General features: G+C 43.6%; 1 protein-coding gene across 3 annotated transcripts; it reads right to left on the bottom strand.

Moving 5' to 3' along the window:
• Positions 1–24,871, bottom strand: gpd2 (glycerol-3-phosphate dehydrogenase 2 (mitochondrial)). 3 transcript variants are annotated; one of them, XM_034124075.1, is made up of 18 exons: positions 24,760–24,871; positions 22,667–22,773; positions 21,499–21,507; positions 20,019–20,190; positions 18,984–19,108; positions 18,806–18,903; positions 17,859–18,022; positions 14,944–15,108; positions 13,770–13,914; positions 9,837–10,030; positions 8,997–9,131; positions 8,709–8,884; positions 7,164–7,295; positions 6,099–6,257; positions 5,305–5,417; positions 4,844–4,922; positions 4,661–4,759; positions 1–2,112 (listed from the first exon to the last, which is right to left on the bottom strand). In XM_034124075.1, the coding sequence occupies exons 2-18, from the start codon at positions 22,766–22,768 to the stop codon at positions 1,987–1,989; spliced, it is 2,193 nt and encodes a 730-aa protein (XP_033979966.1). In that variant the 5' UTR covers positions 22,769–22,773; positions 24,760–24,871; the 3' UTR covers positions 1–1,986. The 3 variants fall into 3 exon arrangements, 2 of the variants coding, with proteins under 2 accessions (XP_033979966.1, XP_033979967.1); XM_034124076.1 differs by lacking the exon at positions 21,499–21,507; XR_004555343.1 differs by lacking the exons at positions 1–2,112; positions 4,661–4,759; positions 4,844–4,922 and having other exon boundaries at positions 5,322–5,417; positions 5,916–6,257.
• Between the last annotated feature and the right edge of the window lie 522 nt (positions 24,872–25,393).

Here is a 25,393-nt window from a genome sequence, read left to right as displayed (position 1 = left end):
CTTTGCAACCAGATATATTTAATGATATAATGGCTGTTTGACCTGAAGACGCGCTCTCAGGATTCTCTTTGAGCCGGGGATAAAGCTGAAATTTCATCCACAAAAACATCAGCGTGGAAATGTCGTTGGCAGTTTTAAAGGGTCCTGGAGCTGAACCCCACACACACACACACACACACACCCTCACACACACACTTCAGTAACAGTACAGTGATGGTTCAAACCTGATGGAATCACTGCATAAGAAAAAGTCTATTTAGATCAATCTTAATATAAATTATCATATGAAGGCAATGAGGAAACACTTTTCTTTACAATATAAAACCTTCAACAGCTCACTGCCATGTTGGAGGCGTTCCATTACTGTTTTTATTTTTATAAATTGGGTTTGGAATGGTTTTTTCTAAATTGGAAAAGCAACACTGCACGTTGACTTTAAAACAAGATTTGAAACCTTTGGAAACGTATCAGAGAAAGTCTGTCTGTCTTTCAACAATACTTAATAAGAGTTTAACACGCTATACTAACCCGCAGAATACATGTCATCAATCTGTTGGTCCAATTCAGTCCCATCTATTGTCAAACCTGTGAGAAAGCTCAGAAAAAAACAACATTTGTAGTTTTAAAAAGAGTCTTTAAATGTGGAAACAAAGCAGCTGTACAATACCTCTGCCTTCTCTTAGATTGGAAGAGAACTAAAACTGGATTTAAAACAGGAACTTTTTGAAGATAAGTCAACAAAAAATATTTCATTGTTGACTAAAGGTCCAATTAGCAATATGTAATTCCACTTATTCACCTCTCCAACATGGCAGCAACCAGAGCTACAAAACAAACAGCTTAAATAATATTCTTTATATAACACTTCTTACATTCTTTAACATCATTTCCTGTATTAGTTTAACATGGAGTGTGGCAGAGTGAAAAGTAGGATCAGAACTTAGGCACATCAAGGCACGTATCATACAATCATCAGGTGCACTGCCTAAGATGTTCCTATCAATCACAAGATGGATGATTCAACTGTGCTGTTGGTGTCACATTCAACATTAGCATGCAGAGTTACATACACTCAACACAAGCACAAGAAACTGCACTTCAAACATTGTAAAAATAAAGATTCTGCTTGACATCATCAAAAATCATTATTCTCTCATGCAACATATTTAAATCTCTGTAGTTCTACCTATGAATAAATAATAAAAAATATATGTGGAAAGAACAGATTAAAAGCCTCTTTCTCAGTAAAGCTGGGAACCCTGTCGTGTAAACCTAAGAATCAGAAGCAGTTTGCTGGTAGTGGAAAAGCAGATCAACAGTTGGGGGGGGGGGGGGACTTCAGAAACATCTCAGAGTGACTGCTTGTAGAAACTAAATATTAAAATGCCCCGTGTGGCTTTATTTTAAAGGTTCATAGTGATTTGCTGTCCATTTAAGCCAAATAAATGTTAATGTATTCCTGGATACATAATGGTTTTATTAGGAGGTGTGTGGCGCAGTGGGTTAGTGCGTTGGTGTTCCGGGGAGCACAGGTTCAAACCCCACTGCAGTCAGCATGTCGTTGTGTCCCTGGGCAAGACACTTTGCCAAATTGCTCCTGTGGGGATTGCCCACAGTATTGAGTATGGAAGTCATGTGTGACATGTAATGTAATGTAATTAAGGTGAGTGCTAACTAACTAGTGCTAAGCTAATATGAAGAAAAAATTACCGTGTAAAATAAAGCTTAACAAAGCAGCTGTCCATTATGTTGAAAAATGAAAAGTAAAAAAATCCAGTGTCGGTACAAAGACAATGTCAAATGATTAAAATAGTGTGTTTAAAGACAGTAGAAAACAGATGTGCTGCGTGACATCAGAGGCACCAGATGTTGTGAAAAGAAACCACCTTCAGACCGCTCTGCAGGGACGCTTGATTTGCTCACCCCGTGTGCTTGATTGCGTTATTGTCTGTCAAATAGCCCATTTGCATGAGACCCCCTTTTGGATCAGAATCCCCCCCCGCTCCGGTCCACCGTCACCGGGCCTCGTTTATTCAGCGTCTCCTCCGCTGTCTTCATCAGGATGGCCAGGCGGCTGTCGGACACTTGTCCCTTCTTCACGGCGCTCATGAGCTGAAGAGAAAAGAGCGGGAAAAGGTTAGCTCGTCGTCAGAGAAGAGGTGATAAGAGCCGGATCCCCAACCCCCCCCAGGACCACCTTCACATGACATTAGTGGTAGAAACAGAACCCAGCACCACCTTCTTCTTCTTCTTCATGTGTTAGAGCAGGACTCGTGGAGACGATTAAGAGGTAAGGTTATCTCAAATATGCTAAAAAAAAGCATCAAAGTAAACAAGAGTAGGGTCTAAGCTGTCCATCCAAAAAGTATATTGCTTTTAAAAAGATGATTATTCTATGTTTTTCTTAATCAATAAACCCCATTAAGACCAATACCAACATGCTCCTACTCAGGGTTTGAATGAAATGAGTACATGTAATGTGTGTCAATCCTAAATCCATAAGTGAAAGAAAGTAAGAGATGATATTTACTAATTATTTAAAAAAGTCATTTCCCAGAACTGCTGTAGTAAATATTGAATTTCTCTGGGACTATTTTCAGCTGCGGATGAATACACCATTAATAATAATAATTGAATTCCTTACATTTATTATAGCGCTTTTCCAGATGCTCAAAGCGCTTTACAAATACACATTACACACATGTAACGGTCATGTACTGTGGACAATACCCACAGGAGCAAATTCAGGTGAAGTGTCTTGCCCAAGGACACAACGGCCTGACGCAGTGGCGGCGGGTTTCAAACTGGTGTTCCCCAACACCCCTCTTGATCTGATGATCAACGCACAGCCCACTGCGCCACTCCATCCCTTATTAAATCATAAGTCTCCAAAGGACTCTTTACATTAACTATCATTTAGTTTGCCTTGTGTGTGTTTCTACCGCATTCATACTCTTTATTAAAAGCCTAAAGATGAATCTAAATGCGAGTATCTGATTTATTTAATTATTTATTTATATTTATTTATTATATTTATTTATGTCTGTTCTCAAAGGTTATATTTCATTTCCTAACATGCAAAAAATAAATAATCCATGCATTATTGCAACTAATAAACGTAACATTAAAAACATTTTAGAAGTGTTTTTTCATGAATCTGGATATAATTAGTGCAAATTGTAATATGGCCTGCCTAATATTATTTTAATGACATATATCACAGTGCAACCGTGTGGCTTAATACGTTCTTTAAAACATTTTTGCACGAGGTTGATTGTGTTGTTTGGTAGGATTAGCTGACAATAAGAAGAATATATAATATCACCACGCCTTTCCTGGTGCAGTTTTAACACTTCTTGGATGCTCCAGTGTTTTTCCCTTCATCCACCGTAGGACTAAATAAAGTTTTATGTAACTTTATTGTCATGTGACTATTTGAAGGGCTGGTGAGGCGGTTTCCCATCATCATGTAATCTACCTGACTGCTGTTTCAAGTACGTTCAGGTCAGGCATCCACACAGGCACAAACACACATCATCAAATACAGGTCATGCATGGAGGAGGGGACAACATGAAGGGGCTTCCAGTTAAAAGGCTAATGAAGACTAAATCATGGACTGTCATTAGCCTATATTGACTCCTTCCTGCACTTCGTTATCACGTGAGGAAGTCCTTTATTCCGCCCCGGTCACACTTCAGGCCTCATTACAGGAGACCCTCGTCTCGGCTCCCTTCAGTCGGAGTTCACAGCTTCTCAGGTGGACAACGGCCTTTTCCTTAACGATAGGATCATTGGTGACGCAGCTTTACTGACTATGATTATAGCATGTATGAGGAGGAATGTGTTGTATTCATTTTGGAGACGACAATAGAGAGGGGCTTTAACTGCTACATAGAACTGAACATAGAAAATATAGAAAAACTGGTTTCTATGACGTAAAATAGATGCATAAAATGTACATGTCAGGATTATATTTGTATAAAACACAACATTTCTGAAGCAGGAGAGCAAATGGAAACAGGTAGAAACAGGAAAATGGCCAGACACAAAAAAAAAGGTTAAATGACATGTTAAATTAGAAAATCAAAAGGTGTGTTTAATGGACTGCGTTCCCCTGGGTTTATATTACCGCCTTCATTTCCTCAACCCTGTTTGCTCAGCTGTTACTGACAGAGGTGTTAGCTCCTCTCATCACTATAATGACCTAAGATCATTCCAAAATATGCAGAAATATCCTTCTTGTGTGTGTACAAATGTGTGTACTTTTCCAGTGCAATATAACATGTTTCAAGCTTTTCTTAATCCTGACTCTTTTGTATCAAATATTGATTACATTTAATTATCTTATAGTTGTATACTGGCAGATTTGTATTTATTGTTTTTAAGGGAGATGTGTTTTTTGTGAATATTATTCGCACCCTTGCCATTAATGATTTTTTAAAGAAAGGTTGGATTTTTTCTGCATTTTTAACAGTTAAAAAAAATGGTTGTGATTATTTTTTGTAAAGCATGAGGCATTGAAAGATATAGTAAACAGTTTGAATATATGGTAATATTGTGAAAAAAATAATGATGCTTTAACTGGCACCAAGCAAGACACACACTTTTCTCGTGCAAATAAACGTTGCAGTATCAAATGAAACATTTGAGTTCCCGTACCTGCATGAACTCGTCAATCTCCACCTGTCCGTTCTTGTTGAGGTCCACCTCATTAAGGATTTCATGGAGTGCGTTTTCATCAATTTGGACATTGATGCTCTGCAGAGGAGGGTAAGAACAAGACGTGGGATCAATAACATGCAATGAAGACCAATAAGAAAAAGGCTTTGAAAGAAGACTCACTTCCAAAACCTGCTGGACGTCCACAGTGGTGATGAAGCCTTTGCTCTCTTTGTCAAACTTATGGAAACGCTTCTTGTACCTAGCACACAGATGAAACAGCATTTATTATGACTTCATATAGAGGTATAGTATAAAGGTCTTCTCTGACTAAAGATGGTGAAATATGACAAAGAACAGATAATGTTACAGGGATTTAAATGTTTGTTTTGTGTCTTTGTTGCTAACTTTTGTGCTACAGTAGTGACTGAACCTCGGGGCGTGGGTTTGGTTTCAAAAGGAGGGGACAGAAAAACATTTTAAACTGTAAAAATGCCTGTTTGTTAAGCCTTTTGTTCTGAGTGCAGGGTGATATTTAAAGGTGACATATTAATCAGCTTTCCTTATCATGGGTAAGGACGCTGGAAAGACATTTTAATAAGAAATGTAATAAGAAAAGTGATCATGTGGATCACCGTGGTTACCTGGCTACTTCCTGGGTGTCCAGGTTGATCTCAGTAGTCTTGGTCAGCTGTTCAGCGCGAGACCTGTAGCCCATCTCCAGGTACAGAAACTTCCTGGCCGTCTCCAGCTCTTCCTGGATTTCACATTAATTAAGAAGAAGAAGAAGAAATGTTATCTTAGTTATAATGTAATAGCCCACAATGTCAAAATGAACCAAAAGAGAAAACATTTTTCTTCGATAACAGTGTGAAATAAGCTATTGGTCGTACTGTCCATACTGTTTACATGTTATGCTACAGGGCATGACATGTGACTTCCGGACAATAACACACACACACACACACACACACACACACACACACACACACACACACACACACACACACACACACACACACAACACACACACACACACACACACACACACACACACACACACACACACACACACACACACACACACACACACACACACACACACACACACACACACACACACACACACACACACACACACACACACACACACACACACACACACACACACACACACACACACACACACACACACACACACACACACACACACACACACACACACACACACACACACACACACACACACACACACCTCTAAAGGGATGAAGGGCGGGGACCTCTTCTATTGTGTGCTGACGGAAAAAGGGAACTTCTCCAGGGATTAGAGCATTATGTAAGACGGGTTTCCTGGGGAGGGAAGATTATCACACAACGAAACACAATCCCTCAGTCGTAGTAGTTTCCCCAGATTTGTAGGAAATGTGTTATAAAATACCGTCTTCTTTTCCTCGCTCCAGTCCAGCTCCTTCCCCATGATCTGCACGATGCGAGGGAGCGCTTCGTCGGCCGCCTGCACGTTCAGGAAGCCGAGGCGAGTTCTCCGAGCGATCACATCGGTCGCTGTGCAGGCGTACTCTCTGACCGCATACAGCACCTGAGAGAGAGGCCATTTCATGAGGCTCCACACTTGTAAATGGCGTCACAAAGTTGCCTTATATAATATTAAAATGTGGCATGATTTAATACAGTTTTGTTTTATATGTTACACCAATATGCAGACAGATAACTACCAATGCGTTGTGACCACATGTGTTGGTTGTTTCTTGTGCCTAGGAACTAATGGTTGTTCATGTACTGGTACTGCGTATTTTGTTGACGTACTGGTTGACGTCTTTATTGAAGCTCTGCAGCAGTCCGTGACATTAAGTTATTCAGAAAAAGAACTTTAAAGATTCAAATAATCTCCTTTCACGACAAGCGGACCAACGAGGTATTTGTTTCATGTTTTCATGTGGGCGCCATGTCCTATTTTCCTTCATATATTTGTATGTGTAGCACACTATGCTAATGTGTTTGGCTATGTATATATGTTGTTCGTTGGTGTAGTACTCACATCCTTTACTCGAGTAGAAGTACAGATACTCTGGTAAAAGTAGAAGTACTGACTAAACTTCTTTACTCAAGTAAAAGTAAAGAGGCTTTGAAATGTACTTAAGTAAAAAGTACCCATAACTAGCAGCTGTTTTAAAGAGTACCTGACCTCCCTTTATATTAATAGAACAATAATGTCATTGTTAGCTAATGAATGTTTCCATGCTGAACAACGGCAACATGACAACGTTTTCATTGGTCCCTCTTCTTTAGAGAAGACCAGGAAATGATGGATACACGGATCGTGTTCAAATCAATAGGCACGCAATGACTCTAAATAATAATGATCACGCCACCAAACACACATTCAAACTAAAGTAACCAGCCTGCTTGGAAATGTAAGAAGTAGAAAGTACAGGTATTTGGGTTCAACATGTAAGAAGTAAAAGTAAATGGAATGTTGCTTTACCTCCGCCTCGATGTAAGGGAACTCAGACACCAGTCTCTTCCCGACAATAGGCCACCTCTGCCCGGTGACCTGAGCCATCTTGGCCACATCGAAGGCTTTCCCTCCGTACGTCGCCGCCAGGTGCTTAGCCACCTGCGCAGAGAGGAACACACCAAATACATTATTTAGACTTTAAATCCATTTTTAAAAACATAGTAGAAAGGATTATAATGGCGTTACTTGCACGCTCACTTCCGGTAACATAAATACAATTAATACACTTTTATGAAACAAAGAAATAACTGTTTGACATTTAATTTTTAATCAATGTAGCGATTGTTAGCTAGATTCATCAGGAGAAGAGAGACATTAAGACCTCTGTATATCTTAATCTCAATAAATTACACTTTTCCACTTAACATATTTTTTTATTTAGGATTAGTCTCTATAATGTCCGAAAGAGTGACAAATGGCCCTTAGGGGCTTTTTGAATGTTAAAAAATCCAAACATATTTCATTTTAATATCACATATAACAAAGGCAAGCAGCATTTGTAAATCTGGAACTATGGTATGTTTGACATTTTTGCTTTAAAAACTGATTAAGAGTTCAACATAAGAAGAAGTTTGACATGTTATTCATTGCTTATTTATTAAAGGAAGGAGGTATCTTATGTGTCCTTGAGATAACTGTGTGAATTGTTGTGATTTTCCTTCTTTCACAATATAAAAATGACAGGTCAACATCGATTCCTCCTCTTCAGAGTTAAGCGATAAGCGTTAGCGCCACTTTGTCGATGAGGTGTCATATGTTTACAGGAGAGGGCTATTTGCTATTCAGATCGTCGGCTTTCCGACGGTGTGAAAGGGCAAACGCTGTCCAAATATCAACAGTGACCTTTCAGGAATATTTGAGAGAGTGCCTCTAATGAGGAGTAAGTGAACTGTAGGAGTTCCTCTTCTTCTTGAGGAAACAAGGCTCTATTGGCTTTAATGAAAATGCACCGCCTAATTATTGGAAAGATGGCGTGTAGCTGATGTAAATCAATGTGCCCTTACTTAGCGCCACTGATAAATGCTACAGAGTACAGTGCATTTGTCCAGTCTTTTGTGTAGCAGAAATGTCAGCATTGTTACAGCAGCACAGCTTTAATGTCAGCTCCTCAGAATGTGTCTGTGTTTGTGTCTGTAGCTAGTTAAAGGTCTGCTCTCTCCAGCAGGAAATGTTTTAGTAAGTTCTCCGAGGCACAGCTTAAACGAAAAGTCAAACATTTTGAGGAGGTATGTTTTACATTTGTTTTAATTAAAAGGACCTTTAAAGCTCACATCTTAAACTAAAAAGTTCTTCATGGTGCTTTTGCAGTATGGAAGGTAAGAAAGTACCCATAATTCCAAGCGGCTACTGTCTGTATAAATTAAAACCACTTATTGTAAGTAGTGAACACAGGGATTTTAGCCTTTGCCGACCATTTACATGCACCAAAAACTATAGAACACGCTACAGGAGACCCTAAAAGCATAATAGTGCCCCTTTAACCCGGATTTGCATGCTAATTTAACCCATTACCTCATTCTCCAGGCCGTAGTCCTGCACCAGGCGGATATAGAGGGTGGGGGTCCAGCCCTTGCCCCCCTCCAGTGTCAGACCCACAGATTTGCAGGGCGCGGCGGAGAGGCCGTGTGCTTTGATGGCTGCGTCCAGAGTCTCCTCAGCCATCGATCTGTACGTGGTCCACTTCCCGCCTGCACACGAAAACACCCCCACATTAATATGCAAATACACATCTATTAAGATTAGCCTTTTATTAGCGACATCCCACTTTTAAATGGTCTTTTAAATGGTCTGAAAACTGACCGGCGATGGTGACAAGCCCGCTGTCACTGATGCTGACGATGTGGTTCCTGCAGATGGACTGAGTGTCTTTGGAGTCGGGGTCTGTCACCAGGGGCCGGATGCCGCTCCACGCCGCCAACACGTCTCCTCGCCGCACTGCAGACACAAAAACACAGTTATACAGCTATAATGGTAATGAACGCAACTTACGCTAATCGTGAAAATTGCCCGAAATATGCTAGATACATATGTTAAAGGTCCCCTATTATACTGTTTTTCATCAATATATTATAGGTCTCATATATATACAAACATGTCTCTGAAGTGTTTGGCTCGAAACACCAAACAGATCATTGCAGCATCCCATAATCCCCTCTGTTTCAGCCCTGTTTCAAAAGTGCTGATTCTGGGTCTGTAGCTTTAAATGCTAATGAGCTGCTGCTGGCCACGCCCCTCTGAGAGATATTTGGTTAAAAAAAACACAATGGTGCTCTAGGAGGAGATTCAGGTGATAAGGTGGGCGGGGGTCACCTTGGTTGGTGATTGGCTAATGGTTACACAAGCCACAAAAACGTTAAGTGGCCAAAATCTGATCAGCTCATTTTCAGACAGGTTTTTATATAAATAGATCTGGATAAAAAGAGAAGGGGTCTTTTTTCCTGAAACTCTCAGAATCTCTTAACGCAGAGGGGACACATGTTGATGTAGAAAAGATTGGGAAAAGTGGATTTTGCATAATAGGTGACCTTTAATACTATACATTTCTAACATAAAACTTTGGGGTACTTAACATTTCCTGCCAACTAGACTACACAGTGATTTCTGTGACACCTTCAACGTGTTCCTAAACCCGAGGAGTACCTTCTACGTCGGGGCTGAGGTAGTTGCGGATCTCCCTCAGGATGAAGTTGATGTCGTCCTCCCCCGGGATGGGGTGAGCCGTCACGCTGGTGGGGGAGTCGGTCGTCCCAGCTATGGTCATCTTCTCCCAGGGCAGGAAGAAGATGATGCGTCCGTCACTCGTCGCTGGATCCAGAAGACCCATGTTGTCAGGACTGTGGGGGGAGAGCAGTTATTAATTAAATATGTCAAAGCTGAATGGCTGCCGACTTCTAGTTAAGTTATTTTCCTCTGAAATGCATTTTATTTGTACATCTTTTCTTTTTCGCGGCCCACATTCAACCATAAACAATACGGAGGCTAAATAAAGTTCTGATTGGTCAATTCAGAACATGTGACACGTTGTAAATCCAGTAGAACAGACCGTTGCTAAGGACTGTAATGACCGTTGCTAAGGAGGATCGAGAAAGAGAAAGGAAAAGAGGTTCAAATTTAAAAAAATCTTAATAATGAAAATGTTTCCACACAAATCATGTTTTGCTAATTATTTGGCGGCACATATTGAATTTACATTTACACTCTTTAATATTTTATTTGGGCTTTTAGATGAAGACCGCACACAGTTAATAAATACAACTATTCTTCTGGCTAAAATACATATTTTTAAAAGTCAATCAAGGAGTAATCTTAATTTAAGGGTGTTTGAAGAGTAGATTAAAAATAACCAATTCATTTGGAAAACAAAATCTTTTATTTTCTTCGGTTTTTGTTTTGGTTTTTTGTCTGAGATGGGAATGGCATCTCCCTATAAATTATTTTATGGTCTAATGTTTGTGTCTTTAGCCTGTACAAAAATATTAAAAAAAAAATGATTTGGCGGCCCAAAGGTGGGGAACCGCTGGTTTATACTAGTTGCAGTGGTAATGGGTTAAACACGTTGGCCACTTTGAAGTAGTTGGATGGGAATGTTGAGCCACTGGTCCGGAGAACAACAAGATAGTGCCCAAGGTGGGAAGAAGAAAGGAGTAGGAGCAAGCAATGCAAGCAAGCCAGCGAGCACCAGCGAGCGAGCGTATGCGAGCTGAGCGAGCAAGCGCGCAGAGGAGCGAGCGACGAGCTAGGCTGAGCGAGCGCTGCGCGAGCGAGCAACGCGTCGCTAGCTGCGCGCGAGCTTGTTAGAAGCGAGCCAGCGAGACGATTCTAAGCGAGCGCGCGAGCAAGCAAGCAAGCAAGCAAGCAAGCAAGCAAGCAGCGAGCGAGCGAGCGAGCGAGCGAGCGAGCGAGCGAGCGCGCGCGCGCGCGCGCGCGCGCGAGCGAGCGAGCGAGCAAGCGAGCGAGCGAGCGAGCAAGCGCGCGAGCGAGCAAGCGAGCGAGCGAGCAAGCGAGCGAGCGAGCGAGCAAGCGCGCGAGCGAGGACCGAGCAAGCGAGCGCGCGAGCAAGCAAGCGAGCAAGCGAGCGCGCGAGCGAGCGAGGCGCGAGCGCGCGAGCGCGCGAGCGAGCAAGCGAGCGAGCGCGCGAGCGGAGCAAGCGAGCGAGCGCGCGAGCGCGCGAGCGCGCGAGTCGCGCGAGCTGCGCGAGCGCGCGCGCGAGCGAGCGCGCGCGCGAGCGAGCAAGCGCGCGAGCGAGCAAGCGAGCGGAGCGAGCGCGCTGAGCGAGCAAGCGAGCGAGCAAGCGAGCAAGCGAGCGCGCGAGCAAGCAAGCGAGCGAGCCAGCGAGCAAGCGAGCGCGCGCGCGAGCGAGCAAGCGCGCGAGCGAGCAAGCGAGCGCGCGAGCGCGAGCGAGCGAGCAAGCTGAGCGAGCGAGCGAGCGAGCGGGCGAGCGGGCGAGCGAGCGAGCAAGCGAGCGAGCGAGCAAGCGCGCGAGCGAGCTAGCGAGCGAGCGAGCGAGGAGCAAGCGAGCGAGCGAGCAAGCGCGCGCGCGCGAGCGAGCGAGCGAGCGGCGAGCGAGCGAGCGAGCAAGCGAGCGAGCGAGCGAGCAAGCGCGCGAGCGAGCGAGCGAGCGAGCGAGCGAGCGAGCTGAGCGAGCAAGCGAGCGAGCGCGCGCGCAAGCGCGCGCGGCGCGCGAGCGCGCGAGCAAGCGCGCGCGCGCGCGCGAGCGAGCGAGCGAGCAAGCGAGCAAGCGAGCGCGAGCGAGCAAGCGAGCGCGCGAGCGAGCAAGCGAGCAAGCGAGCGGAGCCAGCGAGCAGCGAGCGCGCCGCGCGCGCGAGCGAGCAAGCGCGCGAGCGAGCAAGCGAGCGCGCGAAGCGAGCGTAGCGAGCCAGCAAGCGAGGCGAGCGAGCAAGCGCGCGAGCGAGCGAGCGAGCTCAGCAAGCGAGCGAGCGAGCGAGCGAGCGAGCGAGCGAGCGAGCAAGGGAGCGAGCGAGCGCGCGCGCGAGCGAGCGAGCAAGCGCGCGCGCGGCCGAGCGTAGCGAGCAAGCGCGCGCGCGCGCGCGCGCGCGAGCGAGCGAGCGAGCGAGCGAGCAAGCGCGCGCTGCGCGCGCGCGCGCGCGCGCGGCGGAGCGAGCGAGCGAGCGAGCGCGCGCTGCGCGCGAGCGAGCGAGCGAGCAAGCGAGCGAGCGAGCGAGCTGAGCGAGCGAGCGAGCGCGCGAGCGAGCTGAGCGAGCGAGGAGCAAGCGAGCGAGCGAGCGAGCGAGCGCGCGCGCGCGCGCGAGCAAGCGAGCGAGCGAGCGAGCAAGCGCGCGAGCGAGCCAGCCAGCGAGCGAGCGATGCGAGCGAGCCAGCGAGCGAGCAAGCGATGCGCGCGCGCGAGCGAGCAAGCGCGCGAGCGCGCGCGCGCGAGCGAGCGAGCGAGCGAGAGCGAGCGAGCGAGCAAGAGCGAGCGAGCGAGCAGCGAGCAGCGCGCGCGCGCGCGCGAGCGAGCGAGCGAGCGCGCGCGCGAGCGAGCAAGCGCGCGAGCGAGCGAGCGAGCGAGCGAGCAAGCGAGCGAGCGAGCGAGCGAGCGCGCGCGAGCGAGCAAGCGCGCGAGCGCGCGAGCGAGCAAGCGCGCGAGCGAGCGAGCGAGCGAGCGAGCGAGCGCGCGCGCGAGCGAGCGAGCGAGCGCGCGCGCGAGCGAGCAAGCGGCGAGCGAGCGAGCAAGCAGCGAGAGAGCGAGCAAGCGCGCGAGCGCGCAGCGAGCAAGCGCGCGCGCGCGCGCGGAGCGAGCGAGCGAGCGAGCGGCGCGTAGAGCGATCTAGCGGCGAGCTAGCTAGCGATCGAGCAAGCGAGCGAGCGATCGATCAATCGATCGCGCTCTCGAGCGATCAATCTCTCTATCTCTCTCTATCTATCAATCTCTCTATCTATCTATCTATCTATCTATCAATCTATCTATCTCTCTCTCTCTATCTATCAATCAATCTATCTATCTATCTATCTATCTATCTAAAACTTGAGACTCCATTAATTCTTATGATTTTACTTGTATTTGTATCAATTTGTGATTTAAAATAATTGAATTGGATGACAGGTATTAGGGTTTTATCATCATTAAGTACATTTAGTCAAAGAAGTAGTCGAAGTACAGGAGGGTTATCATTGCTGTTATATTATATAAGTAGAAGTGTTTAGGAGAGGAAAATAAAAAGGTGGGAATTTGAAGCAAAAAAGGACAGTTTGAGGAGCAAAGACACACAAATGGAAAATCACAGATACGGGGGGAGGGCGCAGATGGCGGCAGGAGGAAGACGAGGGAGAAGGAGGAAGAGAATTAGGTGGTTGGCATTTCTGCCGCTGTTCAAAGGGCTCCCGCTCCCTCGGGTTTCGCTCAATAAGCTTCACTGAACTTTAAAAAAACCCGACTTCAACAAAACCACTCTATTGCTCGGCTGTTTCCTCACTGCACAAGATTGTACTATGCATGTAGGTATAGGTCAGATAATGGTTTAGTATTTACTCATAAGAATGAGGTTTAAATATGTACAAGTTTACGCCTTTGAAATACCAACAAAACGTCCTTTTAGAGGCTTTCTGAGGTACCTGTAGTAGCCGGGGATGACGATGTGCACTCCGGCGCTCGGCTGGCAGATGTTCTTAGTTTCCTGGTTGTCCATCTTCCTCAGAGAGTCTGTGAACGGCCCCGTGGCGTTGATCACACACTTGGCCTTCACGTCAAACTCATGTCCTGCAGGGGGGAAACATCCATGGGTTAAAATGACAAAAGACAGATACAGGTACTCAACAGATGTACACAGGTGAGAGAAAGTGTGAGGACAGATAAGGACATGTATGTTACAGCAGCAACAGGAAATAAAACGATTTGAATATAATAGAAGAGAGTGAAAGAGTTTCAGAATGATATATTCAAATAGGGCTGAGGAAATACAACAAAAAGCATGACTTCAACTTGATCTAATTGAGAAGAAAATATGGTTTTATCAGTGGCGAACCGTCAGGGCCTTCAAGGTATTCAGAGAATACCCTGGAACACTCAAAACAAAAAATCGATTTAATTATATAAATAAAATGTAATAAAATGTATGTAAAATGAATAAATGAGAATGGTATCTGTGTTGTTGATCTGTAATATCACAGTGTTACGTTGATTTGTTTGTCCTTCTCGGACCATACACTACGCATTTCAGTGGTTTTGTGTTAGAAAAAGAAAGCAACCAATCAGATCTTGTTCTGGGTCTCTGGGTAGAATATCCTTCAACCAAGGTATTCGATATCCTTGATAGAATGCCCTGGCCGTTGCACTGAATGAGAGCGTACCTTTGGATTGACAGTTTGATCAACTAATCATATATTGATTTGTAGCCAATGGGCGTATTCTTTCAGAGTTCCCCTCGGTTCCAGGCTACTCTAGAAGGCCCGGTAGTTCACTGGCTCGAGACAGAGGATCTAGATAAATGCCACGAAGTAATTCATATGTCGTTTTATTGTTTTTAACGTTGAAATGGCAACAGGTGAAGATGATGTTGTTGCCGAATTTTTTAAGTATCTCAAACCTTAATATGTTCACTTACCTAATTTGAATGCCGCTACTCCTTTGTTAGCCATGGATGGGTACTTATTTGTCTCTATTTTGATCTCCAATGTGTGCTTTTTCTCTATATTTAACAGCAATAACTACTTATTGTTGCTTTCCTTTTATCTGCTATGTCAGGCATTCTGATTCTGCTAAAACAAAGAGCCCCCCTGCGTGGCCCACCTGTGATGACGTCCCTGCAGCGGGCCCCGCACACCTTCTCCTGCCCGCTCTGGGGGTCTTTGGTCTTCAGCAGGTGCATCACCTCGGTGTAGTTGGCGACGGCGGCCCCGTAGCGCACCGACGACAGCGCGATGGCCAGGTTCATACGGGCGTCGTTGTGCTGTCCTGAAGAAGAGAGGGGAAGAGAAAGAGACAGAGAGTTTTAGGCAGGGGGGGGGAATAATACACTTCTTAAGTATACTGTATTGTTTCTGACAAATACTGACGAATGGAAGGAAGAAAAATACATAAAGAAATATATGTACTACCTGATCCAAACCTAATTTCATTCACTTTTCATTCATCTTACATTTCTTAATAAAATGTGATAATGTTATTTTCATTCATGCTAATAAATCCCTTATAGGTGTGAGAGCTCCTGCCATCAGGAGTTATATATGGTGAGGAGAAAACAAAGCCATAGTAGATTCTAATTGGTCGAAGACAAGCACAGCTCGTAGTATATTTGTGTAGGTTAATAGAACCTATATTGAATATTGCCTTTTCATAAGAGATATTGTGAAATAGCGTGATTTATTGTGTGATTTTTGATGCTTCCATACCATGTCTTCTGTCAAGAAAGTGGGCAAAAACACAACTCAAATCCAAGCTCTTTATTTGACTAAATGTGTCTATTGATGTGTATAGATCAGTCCTTAATTGACCAAAAGTAAGCATAGAGTTGAAAAAGAGTGCGTTGGGCCTTCCACTTCCTGCAGTTGGTGGCAGCAGGAGGAATATCTGCTGCTCTCTTCTGCTCTGCACCGCCGGGAGAGAAGGTCAGATTTCCAAATGTCACCGGCGTGATTGTTCCAGACGGCATAATTGGAGAAAAAGACGCCTCATCCCTCCTCTGTCCCCCCCCCGTCCCCCCCCCTCAGAGCAGATGATGGTGGCGGGGGGGAGGGCAGGGGAGTGCAAATCAAACATGTGCTGCTTTGCACCGAGAAAATGTTCGTCCTTTTCTCCAGCCTGCAGGAGATGCACTTATATCTAGCCCACTTCTATTTCATACTCAGAGCACAAAGGCAGTGTGTTTTATATTAAATACATCTTCTTCTTTTTTGTATAAGGCATACATTACAAGATCTCTCAAGATATGCAATCTCTTTCAAACTGGGAATTGTCTTTTATAAATCAACACGACAAAACTGCAGTTATTTATTTATCCTTTAAAAAAGCAGCAGTGATTTTAACACAGATTTTGACGGAAAGCTCTTTTTGTTTAACTGATTATCACCAAAAAAGAGAGCCCTTAAAAGCCTCTTCACACACATATATATAAAAAATAAATAAAGCAGCTTCATGCCACAGGGAGGAGAGAGCCTGTCAACACAATGTGTTCGGCACCAGTGGAGATGTGGAGGCCACGGGGCACGGTTTACATCTGAGGCCTAGTTAATGTTCTGTTTGGCTTAATCATCTAATTTCCTCACAATTACTACCATTTTACAACTGGAATTACCTTAAAGTAAAATTACAATTTGAATTGTGTTGCATCGTAAGCTTGTGATGTTACTTATGTCACTTAGTTTATTAAATTGCTCATTTTTTAGCCATGTACTTATTTGTCTTTGTGTTATTCTATTATTATTTATGTGTCTTTTCTGTATTTAATACGTTAGCTTATTCTCTATTATTGCATGCCTTTTTAAACCTGCTTTGCCACTTGTTGCTGTAGCACTGTAAATGTCCCCGCTCTGGGACTAATAAAGGAATTCTGATTAACTGGATACATGTTCACCAAACTTTCCAATTATTAGAATGAATTTCTCTTCTTAAATCATTTCATTCAATCTTTTTCCTGAGGCTTTCACCGGGAACCAAATAACTGTAAGGTTAAAGAATGCTTTTCATTCTTTTTTGTCCCATTTATCCAATTCATAAGCATTGGAGAGAAAGCAGTGGAAAAGGGCAAGAAGACTGGATTTGCTGCTTTGTCCGTGTTTACAGAAAATAAAGAATCAACAAAGGAAGCGTGCATTCTAGCGTGCATTCTAGATCACTGTCCACACACACCGGGTTCAAAGCACAGAGGCCTCTGCGGGCGAGGGCTCTGACTAGGACTTGCAAAGGGGCGGAACATTTCCAGAAAATTTCCATGGGAAGTTAAGCTGGGGAATTTTGGAAATATTCGATGCAAAATTAAACAAAAAACATGACATTTCAACAGATTTTTTTTTTTAAATGTTAAGTAGAACAGAACAACTTTTAATTATCTTATTGAACAATTATTTGTTTCATTGAACAACGAAAACAGGAATGTTGAGTTAAATATTACTCATCCCCCCCAACCCACAAAAATGAACAAAAATGCACCCCCCATCCAAAAATCCCCACAAAGTCCCATTCAAAATGTTAAATGAAAAGAGCCCTTCTCCCTCCAAACAGTCCCATTAAACATGCACATCTTCCTTCAAGCGATCCTCTGCATTTTTGCTAAACCCTTTCAGTCAACGGGCTCTTCCTGGGCCTCATCAACATCACACTCTGAGTCTTCCTCTTCAGTGTCACTGTCCAGCCTTGTTGAGGATGGCTCTGTGTCAGGCTCAAAGAGCCTTAGGTTTGCCCGAATGCCAACCAGTTTTTCCACTCTCACATTTGTGAGCCTGTTGCGAACCTTTGGTGGTCTCAATAGTCATGCAGTAAGCAGTGTGCTATGGCATGGATATTCAATTGTACTTGAATGGCATCTGTTTGTTTTAGTCAAGATTATGCTAAAATATACTTTCCCCAACTATATTTAAGTTCCCTACGAAGAGCCAACCTTCAATTTAGAAAATTCCCAGTTTATTCCCATAAATTCCTGTTAATTCCCATGGAAAGTTTCCATCTTTGAAAATTCCCAGAATTTTGCAACCCTAGCTCTGACTCACCGTCGTAGTAGACGATGGCTCCCACCAGCTTGTCCTTCTTCAGCATGGGGAAATGCTCCAAGGCCTTGGCCTTACTGAGGACGTAGCTGCTCTTCAGGCACTGCGCCCCCGCCACCAGGTCGTACATCTTGATCCCCGCCCAGTAGTAAGGCAACTGCCACCATCTTGGAAATGAACAGAGTGAGTAAAGTCACTACATTTGATATGTTGTTTTCTGCTAGGAGTCTCTCAATCAAAACAACGACAAAAGACCAAGTTTGCTGGTGTTTCGAAGTCACGTCCATATACCATATAACCATATATCGCGCCCGATCGTCGATTTCCAATGGCTTAATGTAATTGTTTGCCTGACTGGCCATTGTAATCGGGCTCTTTGAAGATCCAAAAATCCACGGTTTTCTTACATTTCTAATCGGATTGGCAAAAACTTCAGAATTTGGATTGACCGCCATTCAAATGACAGCGTTGTTTTTCCCCAAAAGTGGGCGGAGCCGTACTTTTTGCCCGGAAGTGACGCATTTGTTACTCTCATGTATGGGAGTTTATTGTTTTTCAGTCAGTTTCTCCCCAATTACAATTTATTAAAGGTTTTAATTTTATTCACGTGGGTTTCTACCAAAAGCTGAGTTATCCGCAGAGGTCTGCACCTCATGAAAGTAAGATTACAACGGGTAAAACACTGAGTAAAGCAAATTAAAGTCTGTTTTTCTCCCAAAAAAGGACACGGATGATTAAAATCCTTCATCTGGAGACAATAAAGAGTTAAAAATGACCATAACAAGGATTATATCTGGATAGAAAGCCATTTAATGACAGCTTCTAGCAGACAATGCTGATGAATGCTCAAAGGGGATAGGATGCCTTTACAGGAGATAAAATGAAACATACTTTAATTAAAATTACATATTTTTCCAGGGATTAAAAGTGTTTGGAGTCCTGACACCTACTTGTAAACAGGAAGCATGATGGGTAGGGGCGCAGAGAGGTGAGGGGCGATCTCCAGGAGGTTGGCTCGCTCACGGAGGGCCTCTTTCACCATCATGTACTGTTCACACAGAGGAAGATGAAGACGGGGAAGAGCAACGAAACAGTCTGAAAATGAAGAGTAGGAGGATGAAGAGGAACCTGTTCGTAGTCCAGCTGCATGATGGCCTTCTGCAGGTAGCGGACCCCCCCGTGGAGTAGCTTGGTACTCCGACTGCTCGTCCCCGAGGAGAAATCGCTTCTCTCTACCAGAGCGGTCTTGAGGTCTGGGAAGAAATGACAAAGTGAATATATACAGAAACACACATTTAGTTTGAAGCACATGCTGGATATATATTTAGCATTAAAGGTGTCCTATCATGCAAAATGCACTTTTTGATGTCTTTTATACATAAATATGTGTCCCCGGTGTGTCAGGGAACTCACAAAGCGTCAGAAAACAAAACCCTCTCTCTTTTCCTCCGTACCCACATCTCTAAAAACGGGGGTAGAACGGAGCTGATCCAGATCTGCTGCCGATATGACGTAATATCTGAAATGTGAGCTGGCTTTACGCCCACGGCCCTATCAGAAACGTTGCTATCAGAAACAATGCGCGACGCGTTTTGGACGTAATATGGTCTTTGTTTACATTAGCAAGCATCGCTAACACTCAGAGCTAACCTGTACTGGAGAGAGTATGTGTGAAAAAGCAGGAGATAAAAAAGGAACTCACCTTGTGGTAAACCCGCAAGAGAAAAAGCATTTGAGCTCCATACTGTTTCAGAAATAATCCTTGATGTGGTTTGGAACACGTTTAGCGTTTTTTTTTTTTTTATTTAAAGCTACGGACCCAGAATCAGCACTTCTCTAACAGGGCTGAAATAGAGGGATATGAGGCATGGCTAGAATGGGTGATCTGTTTGGTATTTTGAGCAATACACTTCATAGACATGTTTGTTATATATAGACCTATAATATATGCCTAAGAATAGTATAATAGGAGACCTTCCTTTAATATATATAGTATTACTACAGTTCTGACATGCATTTGAAGAGTGTTTACAGCAATTACAGTTAAGCTTCTGAGCCAGCTGACATACTGCAGCGAGACCTTTAAAAGCTCTTGTGCCAGCCTTTAATGGTGACTTGAGCTTGAAACCTGTTACATCGCAGGAAAGTGAGGAAGGGGCTTACTGCGTGTGACAGCGTCTAAGGCACATCCGGCCCCCGTGGCCCCTCCCCCGACCACCAGGACGTCAAACTCCTCGGTGTTCTGCAGCGCCGCCAGCTGCGCCTGCCGGGAGGGGAACTCGTCGGCGAATGGGACCCTCAGCTCCGCCTCTGCTGCCACGTGGGCTAACCGAGCCTGGGAGTGACACACACACATTAATGATTCCCTAAATCGTGCAAAAACACTATGTTAATTTATATTTGAACTATGTTAAATTATCATATAGCAACACTTTCCTTGAGGTGCATAATGAGATATGCCAGTGTAATGTGCTCATGCATTATTCTTGCATTAAAACACCTAATAAAATGACATAGTGATATAATGCTTGATGACTTGCAATTATTTTAATACATTATGGATTTGACTGTCATTAGATAGCTGTACTGTAATGTAACATGTGTACGGAAGCCTAAGTGTCTTTATTACAGTGATTATTATTAAAAGTTTATTACAGCCTGACTGATGAATATTTTTGATAATATTACTTTCATTTAAAAAGAAAACTGAATTGGAAGAAAATGGTATTTGTTATTTTGCATGAATAGATGATAAACCATTATGCCTTTGTGTACTTTGAACTACCAAGCAGTATTTCGAATAGTTAATACTAGCTAGAATATAATATGTAATGCTGCAACTGCTCGAAAATGTATACTTTTGACCCTTTTTGCAGATCATAGTTGCATACTTTTACTTGGTTTGGATGCAAGACTACTTGTAACAAAGTATTGTGTCGTACAAATGTGCAGTGTTATGGAAGTGACGCCTCATTTCACCTTCAGTTTCCAAGTAAAGTGTTGCTAAAATAATCATAAAACATATTCTTGATGATATTAGTAGCAAGTTTGCTGAGCGTTACTAACTGCGTGCAACATGCAGATCAACAGTGCAAAACACACAAAATCATTATTTTTCATCGTTTGATTAGCAAAATAATGAATTAAAAGCACAACACCGATAAAAGAGAAAAAAAACACAGCTCCCCTCGTGTGTGTGTGTGGGGTCTAATGAAATATTCATTTATGTCTCTATTTAGCGGTTGAAGCTAAATGATTGCATCAAGCTGCTTTGAAGCAAGCGGGGCATTTGACTTGCAAATAGTGGAAAGGCGTTTGTAATTTAGCTCTGCGACCGCGAGCGAGGCGATGATATAATCATTGTCTATTTTTGAAGATGCATACAGACAAACAACGCCACAGAATTAAGTGCCAGCGTGCCCCCTGTAATCAAGCTAAGTCAGTGAGTGGCACAGCAAGGCCCATGCTAATAGCCAATCGGCCGCTGCGTTGAAAACTTCTCCAAGCCATATGCCCTTGCAACAGGAGACAAGACGGACATTCATCTCATCAGCGGTGCAATTACTGGGATTAGAAAAGGCATGCATGATTACAAACTATTGTGAAAATAATTGTATTTCATCAGGGTCGACTTCTTGCTTACCAATCCATGCTTGGTGGAGAGGATGACGATGGGCAAGAGGAGACATTATCGCAACAGGACACAAAACAAAGTTCACATTAGGGTTTGCACAGTCATATAAAGTCAGGTATGTGCTCGTGAGGGGATGGCGCCTGAAATAGGCCGGCGTGAGGTCAGAGGTCACGGGAAACACAGCTGCTTGTCTGTCCCCAATAGAGCCGTTATGCAATGTGTAGTATGTGTTAACGATGACGTCTCGAGTTTCCAGTTTCCAAACTTGTGTCTTTCAAGGACAGCAGTGCTTCCATGGTCACCAGACAGGAAACTGTGAGAGCTTTTTTTTTTTCCTCAAATGTTGTCCTTTCTATACTGTCAAGCAGCTAATTGGCTTATAAGAATACAAGTTTGAGAATTAAGTGTTAAACCCCCAAACGTACAGCATATCGAATGAATTAAATCAAATCTCACGTAACAAGAATGGCCTACTAGCACCTCTAAAGCTAAGTAAATAACACACTATGTATTGTGTGTTTAACCTTAACACTGAGCTTTTTTACTGGCCATTATGGGCTAACGTTTTCCTTTAACATAACCGGGAAAACCCAAGTATTTACGAAAATATCCTGATGATGACTTAAGTTGAATTTGTGCTACTGATTTTCTTCTAAGTAAGCCTTAAGGTCGTTTTTTAACAACTTCATTCAGCCATTGTAGTGTCTACACCTGAAAACCAGTCTTGGCACGGCTTCAGGGGCAAACAGTCAAACAGGCCACACCTGATAGGGAATCATAGAGCAAACAATAAAATAATAAAACACATGTTACACATATGAGGTGGTTTTTCCCATGAGGAGCTTTTACAACACAATGAAAATATGATCTTTTTGTAAGCCGTTCAGGATCCAGTGGCGCCATGCTTTTGATGCTTCCTGATGCAACAAATCATAAAAAAATACTTTGTAAAAAAATGACAACGAGCACATTCCACATCCAGATAGAACATGCCCAGACGGCCGCTCTCTCCCTGCTGGGGCAACTTGTTTCAAGCCAAAACATTGACAATACTGTACTGTTGTCATGCACAAAACAGTTCAAGACTTCAAACTTGACAGGATGGAAAAGCATGTGATGCAGCATATAATAACCGACAGAATTAAATATGTTCTAGGTGCATTTCTCTGGAGCTTACCTGCGTCTTTCTGTACTCGATGAGCTGCGAGAGGCCGAAAACGGTGGCGACCGCCCCCCCGCCGACCATCGCCGTGTGTTTCAGAGCCTTCCTGAACGCCATGGTTCCTGCGGGAGGAAAGGGGAAGTGGAGTCTGGAGTTAGAGCCGGGAGACACTGTTTATGTACGGTGGGGGGGAGGATCCAAAACACCTGTGAAGAAGGCGTGGAGAGGCAGAGGAATGCTGTCTACTGTACTTGTGCACTGAATTAGAAGAAACCTTTTTAACTCGGAGCTAGTTTCCATAATAGGATACCAAATTGGTCTAGAGCCGCATTCAAATATAGATTAATAAGCAACTTATTCTCCTCATGTCATGCCCTACAATATTATACTGTAAGTCTGTGCATGTAGGCAACATATTAGTTACTTATATCAGGGGACATCAAATTCAGATATGTGGATGTGACGGAAATACACGAGAGAAAACACGACAAGCAAGAGAAGCTCTGAAGCTTTATCTTGCTTAAAATGGACATTTAAATGAGTATTTGAGTAAAAGTCAGGATACCGTTTCCACCTTTAAGCCAGCCGAACATGATACCATCTCAGCCACAAAAAGCATTTGCATTCCCAACACACTGAGTAAAAGGCTGCAGCAGATTCTAATGCATTTGAATAAAACACAGATGGCACAAATGTCATGAATTAGTTTGGTATAACAACCGACCTATTACAAGTGTTGTAAGTCAATAACAGCACTGAAATAAGTCTCATTTACAGGAAGAGAAATGCACATTAAGATCATGGAATGCATCACTGGTCAGAAGGAACGTACACCTTGCTTCAGGCAAATTAGCCTCTTTCATTACCTGCTATATAGATATATACCAAAAGTAATAAGTAAATAAAAGCATAGCTATAACTACAGCTCTCACTGTGAATGCATTTCCAATTTTAGTTGTGACATGTTTCAATCGCTATTGTACACTGACAAGAATAAAATAAGTACGCAAGGTTAAAAGAATGATTAGACACACTTTGATGCCAACTTTCTGTGTTGAAGGTCATAAGATTGATTTAAAGGTCACCTATTATGCAAAATCCACTTTTTCCTGACTTTTACACAAAGACCCCCCCCCTCTTTTTGTCCTGATCCTTCTATACAAAAACCTCTCTGAAAATGAGCAGATCAGATTTGGGCCACTTTGTGATGTCACTTTGCGTTGTGCAACCATTAGCCAATCACCAACCAAGGTAACCCCGCCCATCTTATCACCTGAATCTCCTCCTAGAGCACCATTGTGTTCTTTTTAACCAAACCCATGTAATTAAAAGCATCTTTATAGGACACCACATGCACACACTCATTACTGGAGAACATGACAATAATGACCTTTTGGACCAGGTATACCAGTTTGAACCACATGCCATGGGAAACGCTGGAGGACTAATGAGTGTGTGACATAACCAGAAAATAAACTGCTCATCCACTTGCATCAGCCTGTACTCATAATGAGTCAGCAGAGAGGGGGGGGGGGGGCTTCCTGTGTAATGTGGGCTGGTCAGGCGAGGTCCATTGACATTTTTCACTATTTTTAAAAAGGCCTTTGTAGCCTATTTCCAGAAGGAAATGGGAATCCCCTGGGTAGTATTTATACACCACACACAGCAGGTGGGGTGTGTGTGTGTGGGGGGGGGGGGTATTGATTTATGATGGCAGGTTTGCTGTTATAGTTCCGTTATCTTAGAGGAAGTCAAATACATGTCTGATCTTTGAAGTAAAAGCAATCGTTTTAACAGGCACGAATAAGCGTATTAACAGGTATTTTAATCCAGAATACCTGTTAATAACACAAACAGGAAGGGAGGGGAAAAAGGCAGCACTGCAAGGGTTTACAATAATCGAAATTGACAGAAAAACATAGCATGTCTTTAGCTTTAACACCAGAGGAGGAGAGCTTAGGTCTTCATGGTCATACACTCACTAGCAAACCACCAGATGATGCGCTGCCTTTTGGCTCTACGCCAACAAAACACAGGGTTAGAAATTCGTCATATATATTTTAAAAAGTCCAGAAACACTCCATGATACAACACACATTCCCACTTACAGGATTTCTTGCTTTGTGGCCGATTAAAACTCGCTTGGGGCGATGCAGGGCGGCGACTGAGGACATCGGTTGTTATCCAGAGCGGAGTGTTTGACAGCTACAACCAGGAAGTAGCGAAGCCCGGAGCGACGTAGCGGAGAGCCAATCAGAACGCGGCGCTCAGCTACGCTCGTTCAATGGCGTTCTAGTGGAGGCGGGGCCAGTCCGTTGACGTAAAGTAAGGTTAAGATTGCACAACGCAAGTCTCCCCTTCATCCTCCTCCTCCTCCAGGATAATAATAAAGAAGGAGAAGTGCCACCAGCTGTCGATTTTACTGTCTTCAGCACAAGAGGCTTAGAATAAAAATTAAAGCCCACAACATAAATATAGGCTGACATTTTAAGAAGTATGTCTCATGTAAACATGCTTGTTTTTGAGCTGTAAAATGATACTCCTCAATCTTAATAATCTGATGATTATTATACTAATTTAGCATTTTACATAACTTTTTATCAGGTTAAATATGTAAAAAATTATCCTTGTAAATGATCAAAGTGCAGGAAAGTGCAAGCATTATTTCCTAATGACATGAACCACATTCTCTGCCCACACTCCAGACCCCACCCCACCCCTGTGGCTCGTGCGCAATAGGGT

This window comes from Trematomus bernacchii, unplaced genomic scaffold (genome assembly GCF_902827165.1).
Source record: "Trematomus bernacchii unplaced genomic scaffold, fTreBer1.1, whole genome shotgun sequence".
In the NCBI taxonomy this organism is placed as follows: Eukaryota; Metazoa; Chordata; class Actinopteri; order Perciformes; family Nototheniidae; genus Trematomus; species Trematomus bernacchii.
Note: the sequence above shows the minus strand (reverse complement) of the source record. Positions and strands in the feature narration are given on the sequence as shown.

Coding starts and splice junctions, on each gene's coding strand:
- gpd2 (XM_034124075.1), bottom strand. CDS start 22,768: ATGGCGTTCAGGAAGGCTCTGAAACACACGGCGATGGTCGGCGGGGGG. Junction 4,760..4,843: donor ACGTCCAGCAGGTTTTGGAA/GTGAGTCTTCTT, acceptor CCTCCTCTGCAG/AGCATCAATGTCCAAATTGA. Junction 2,113..4,660: donor AGATTGACGAGTTCATGCAG/GTACGGGAACTC, acceptor TTTTCTCTTCAG/CTCATGAGCGCCGTGAAGAA.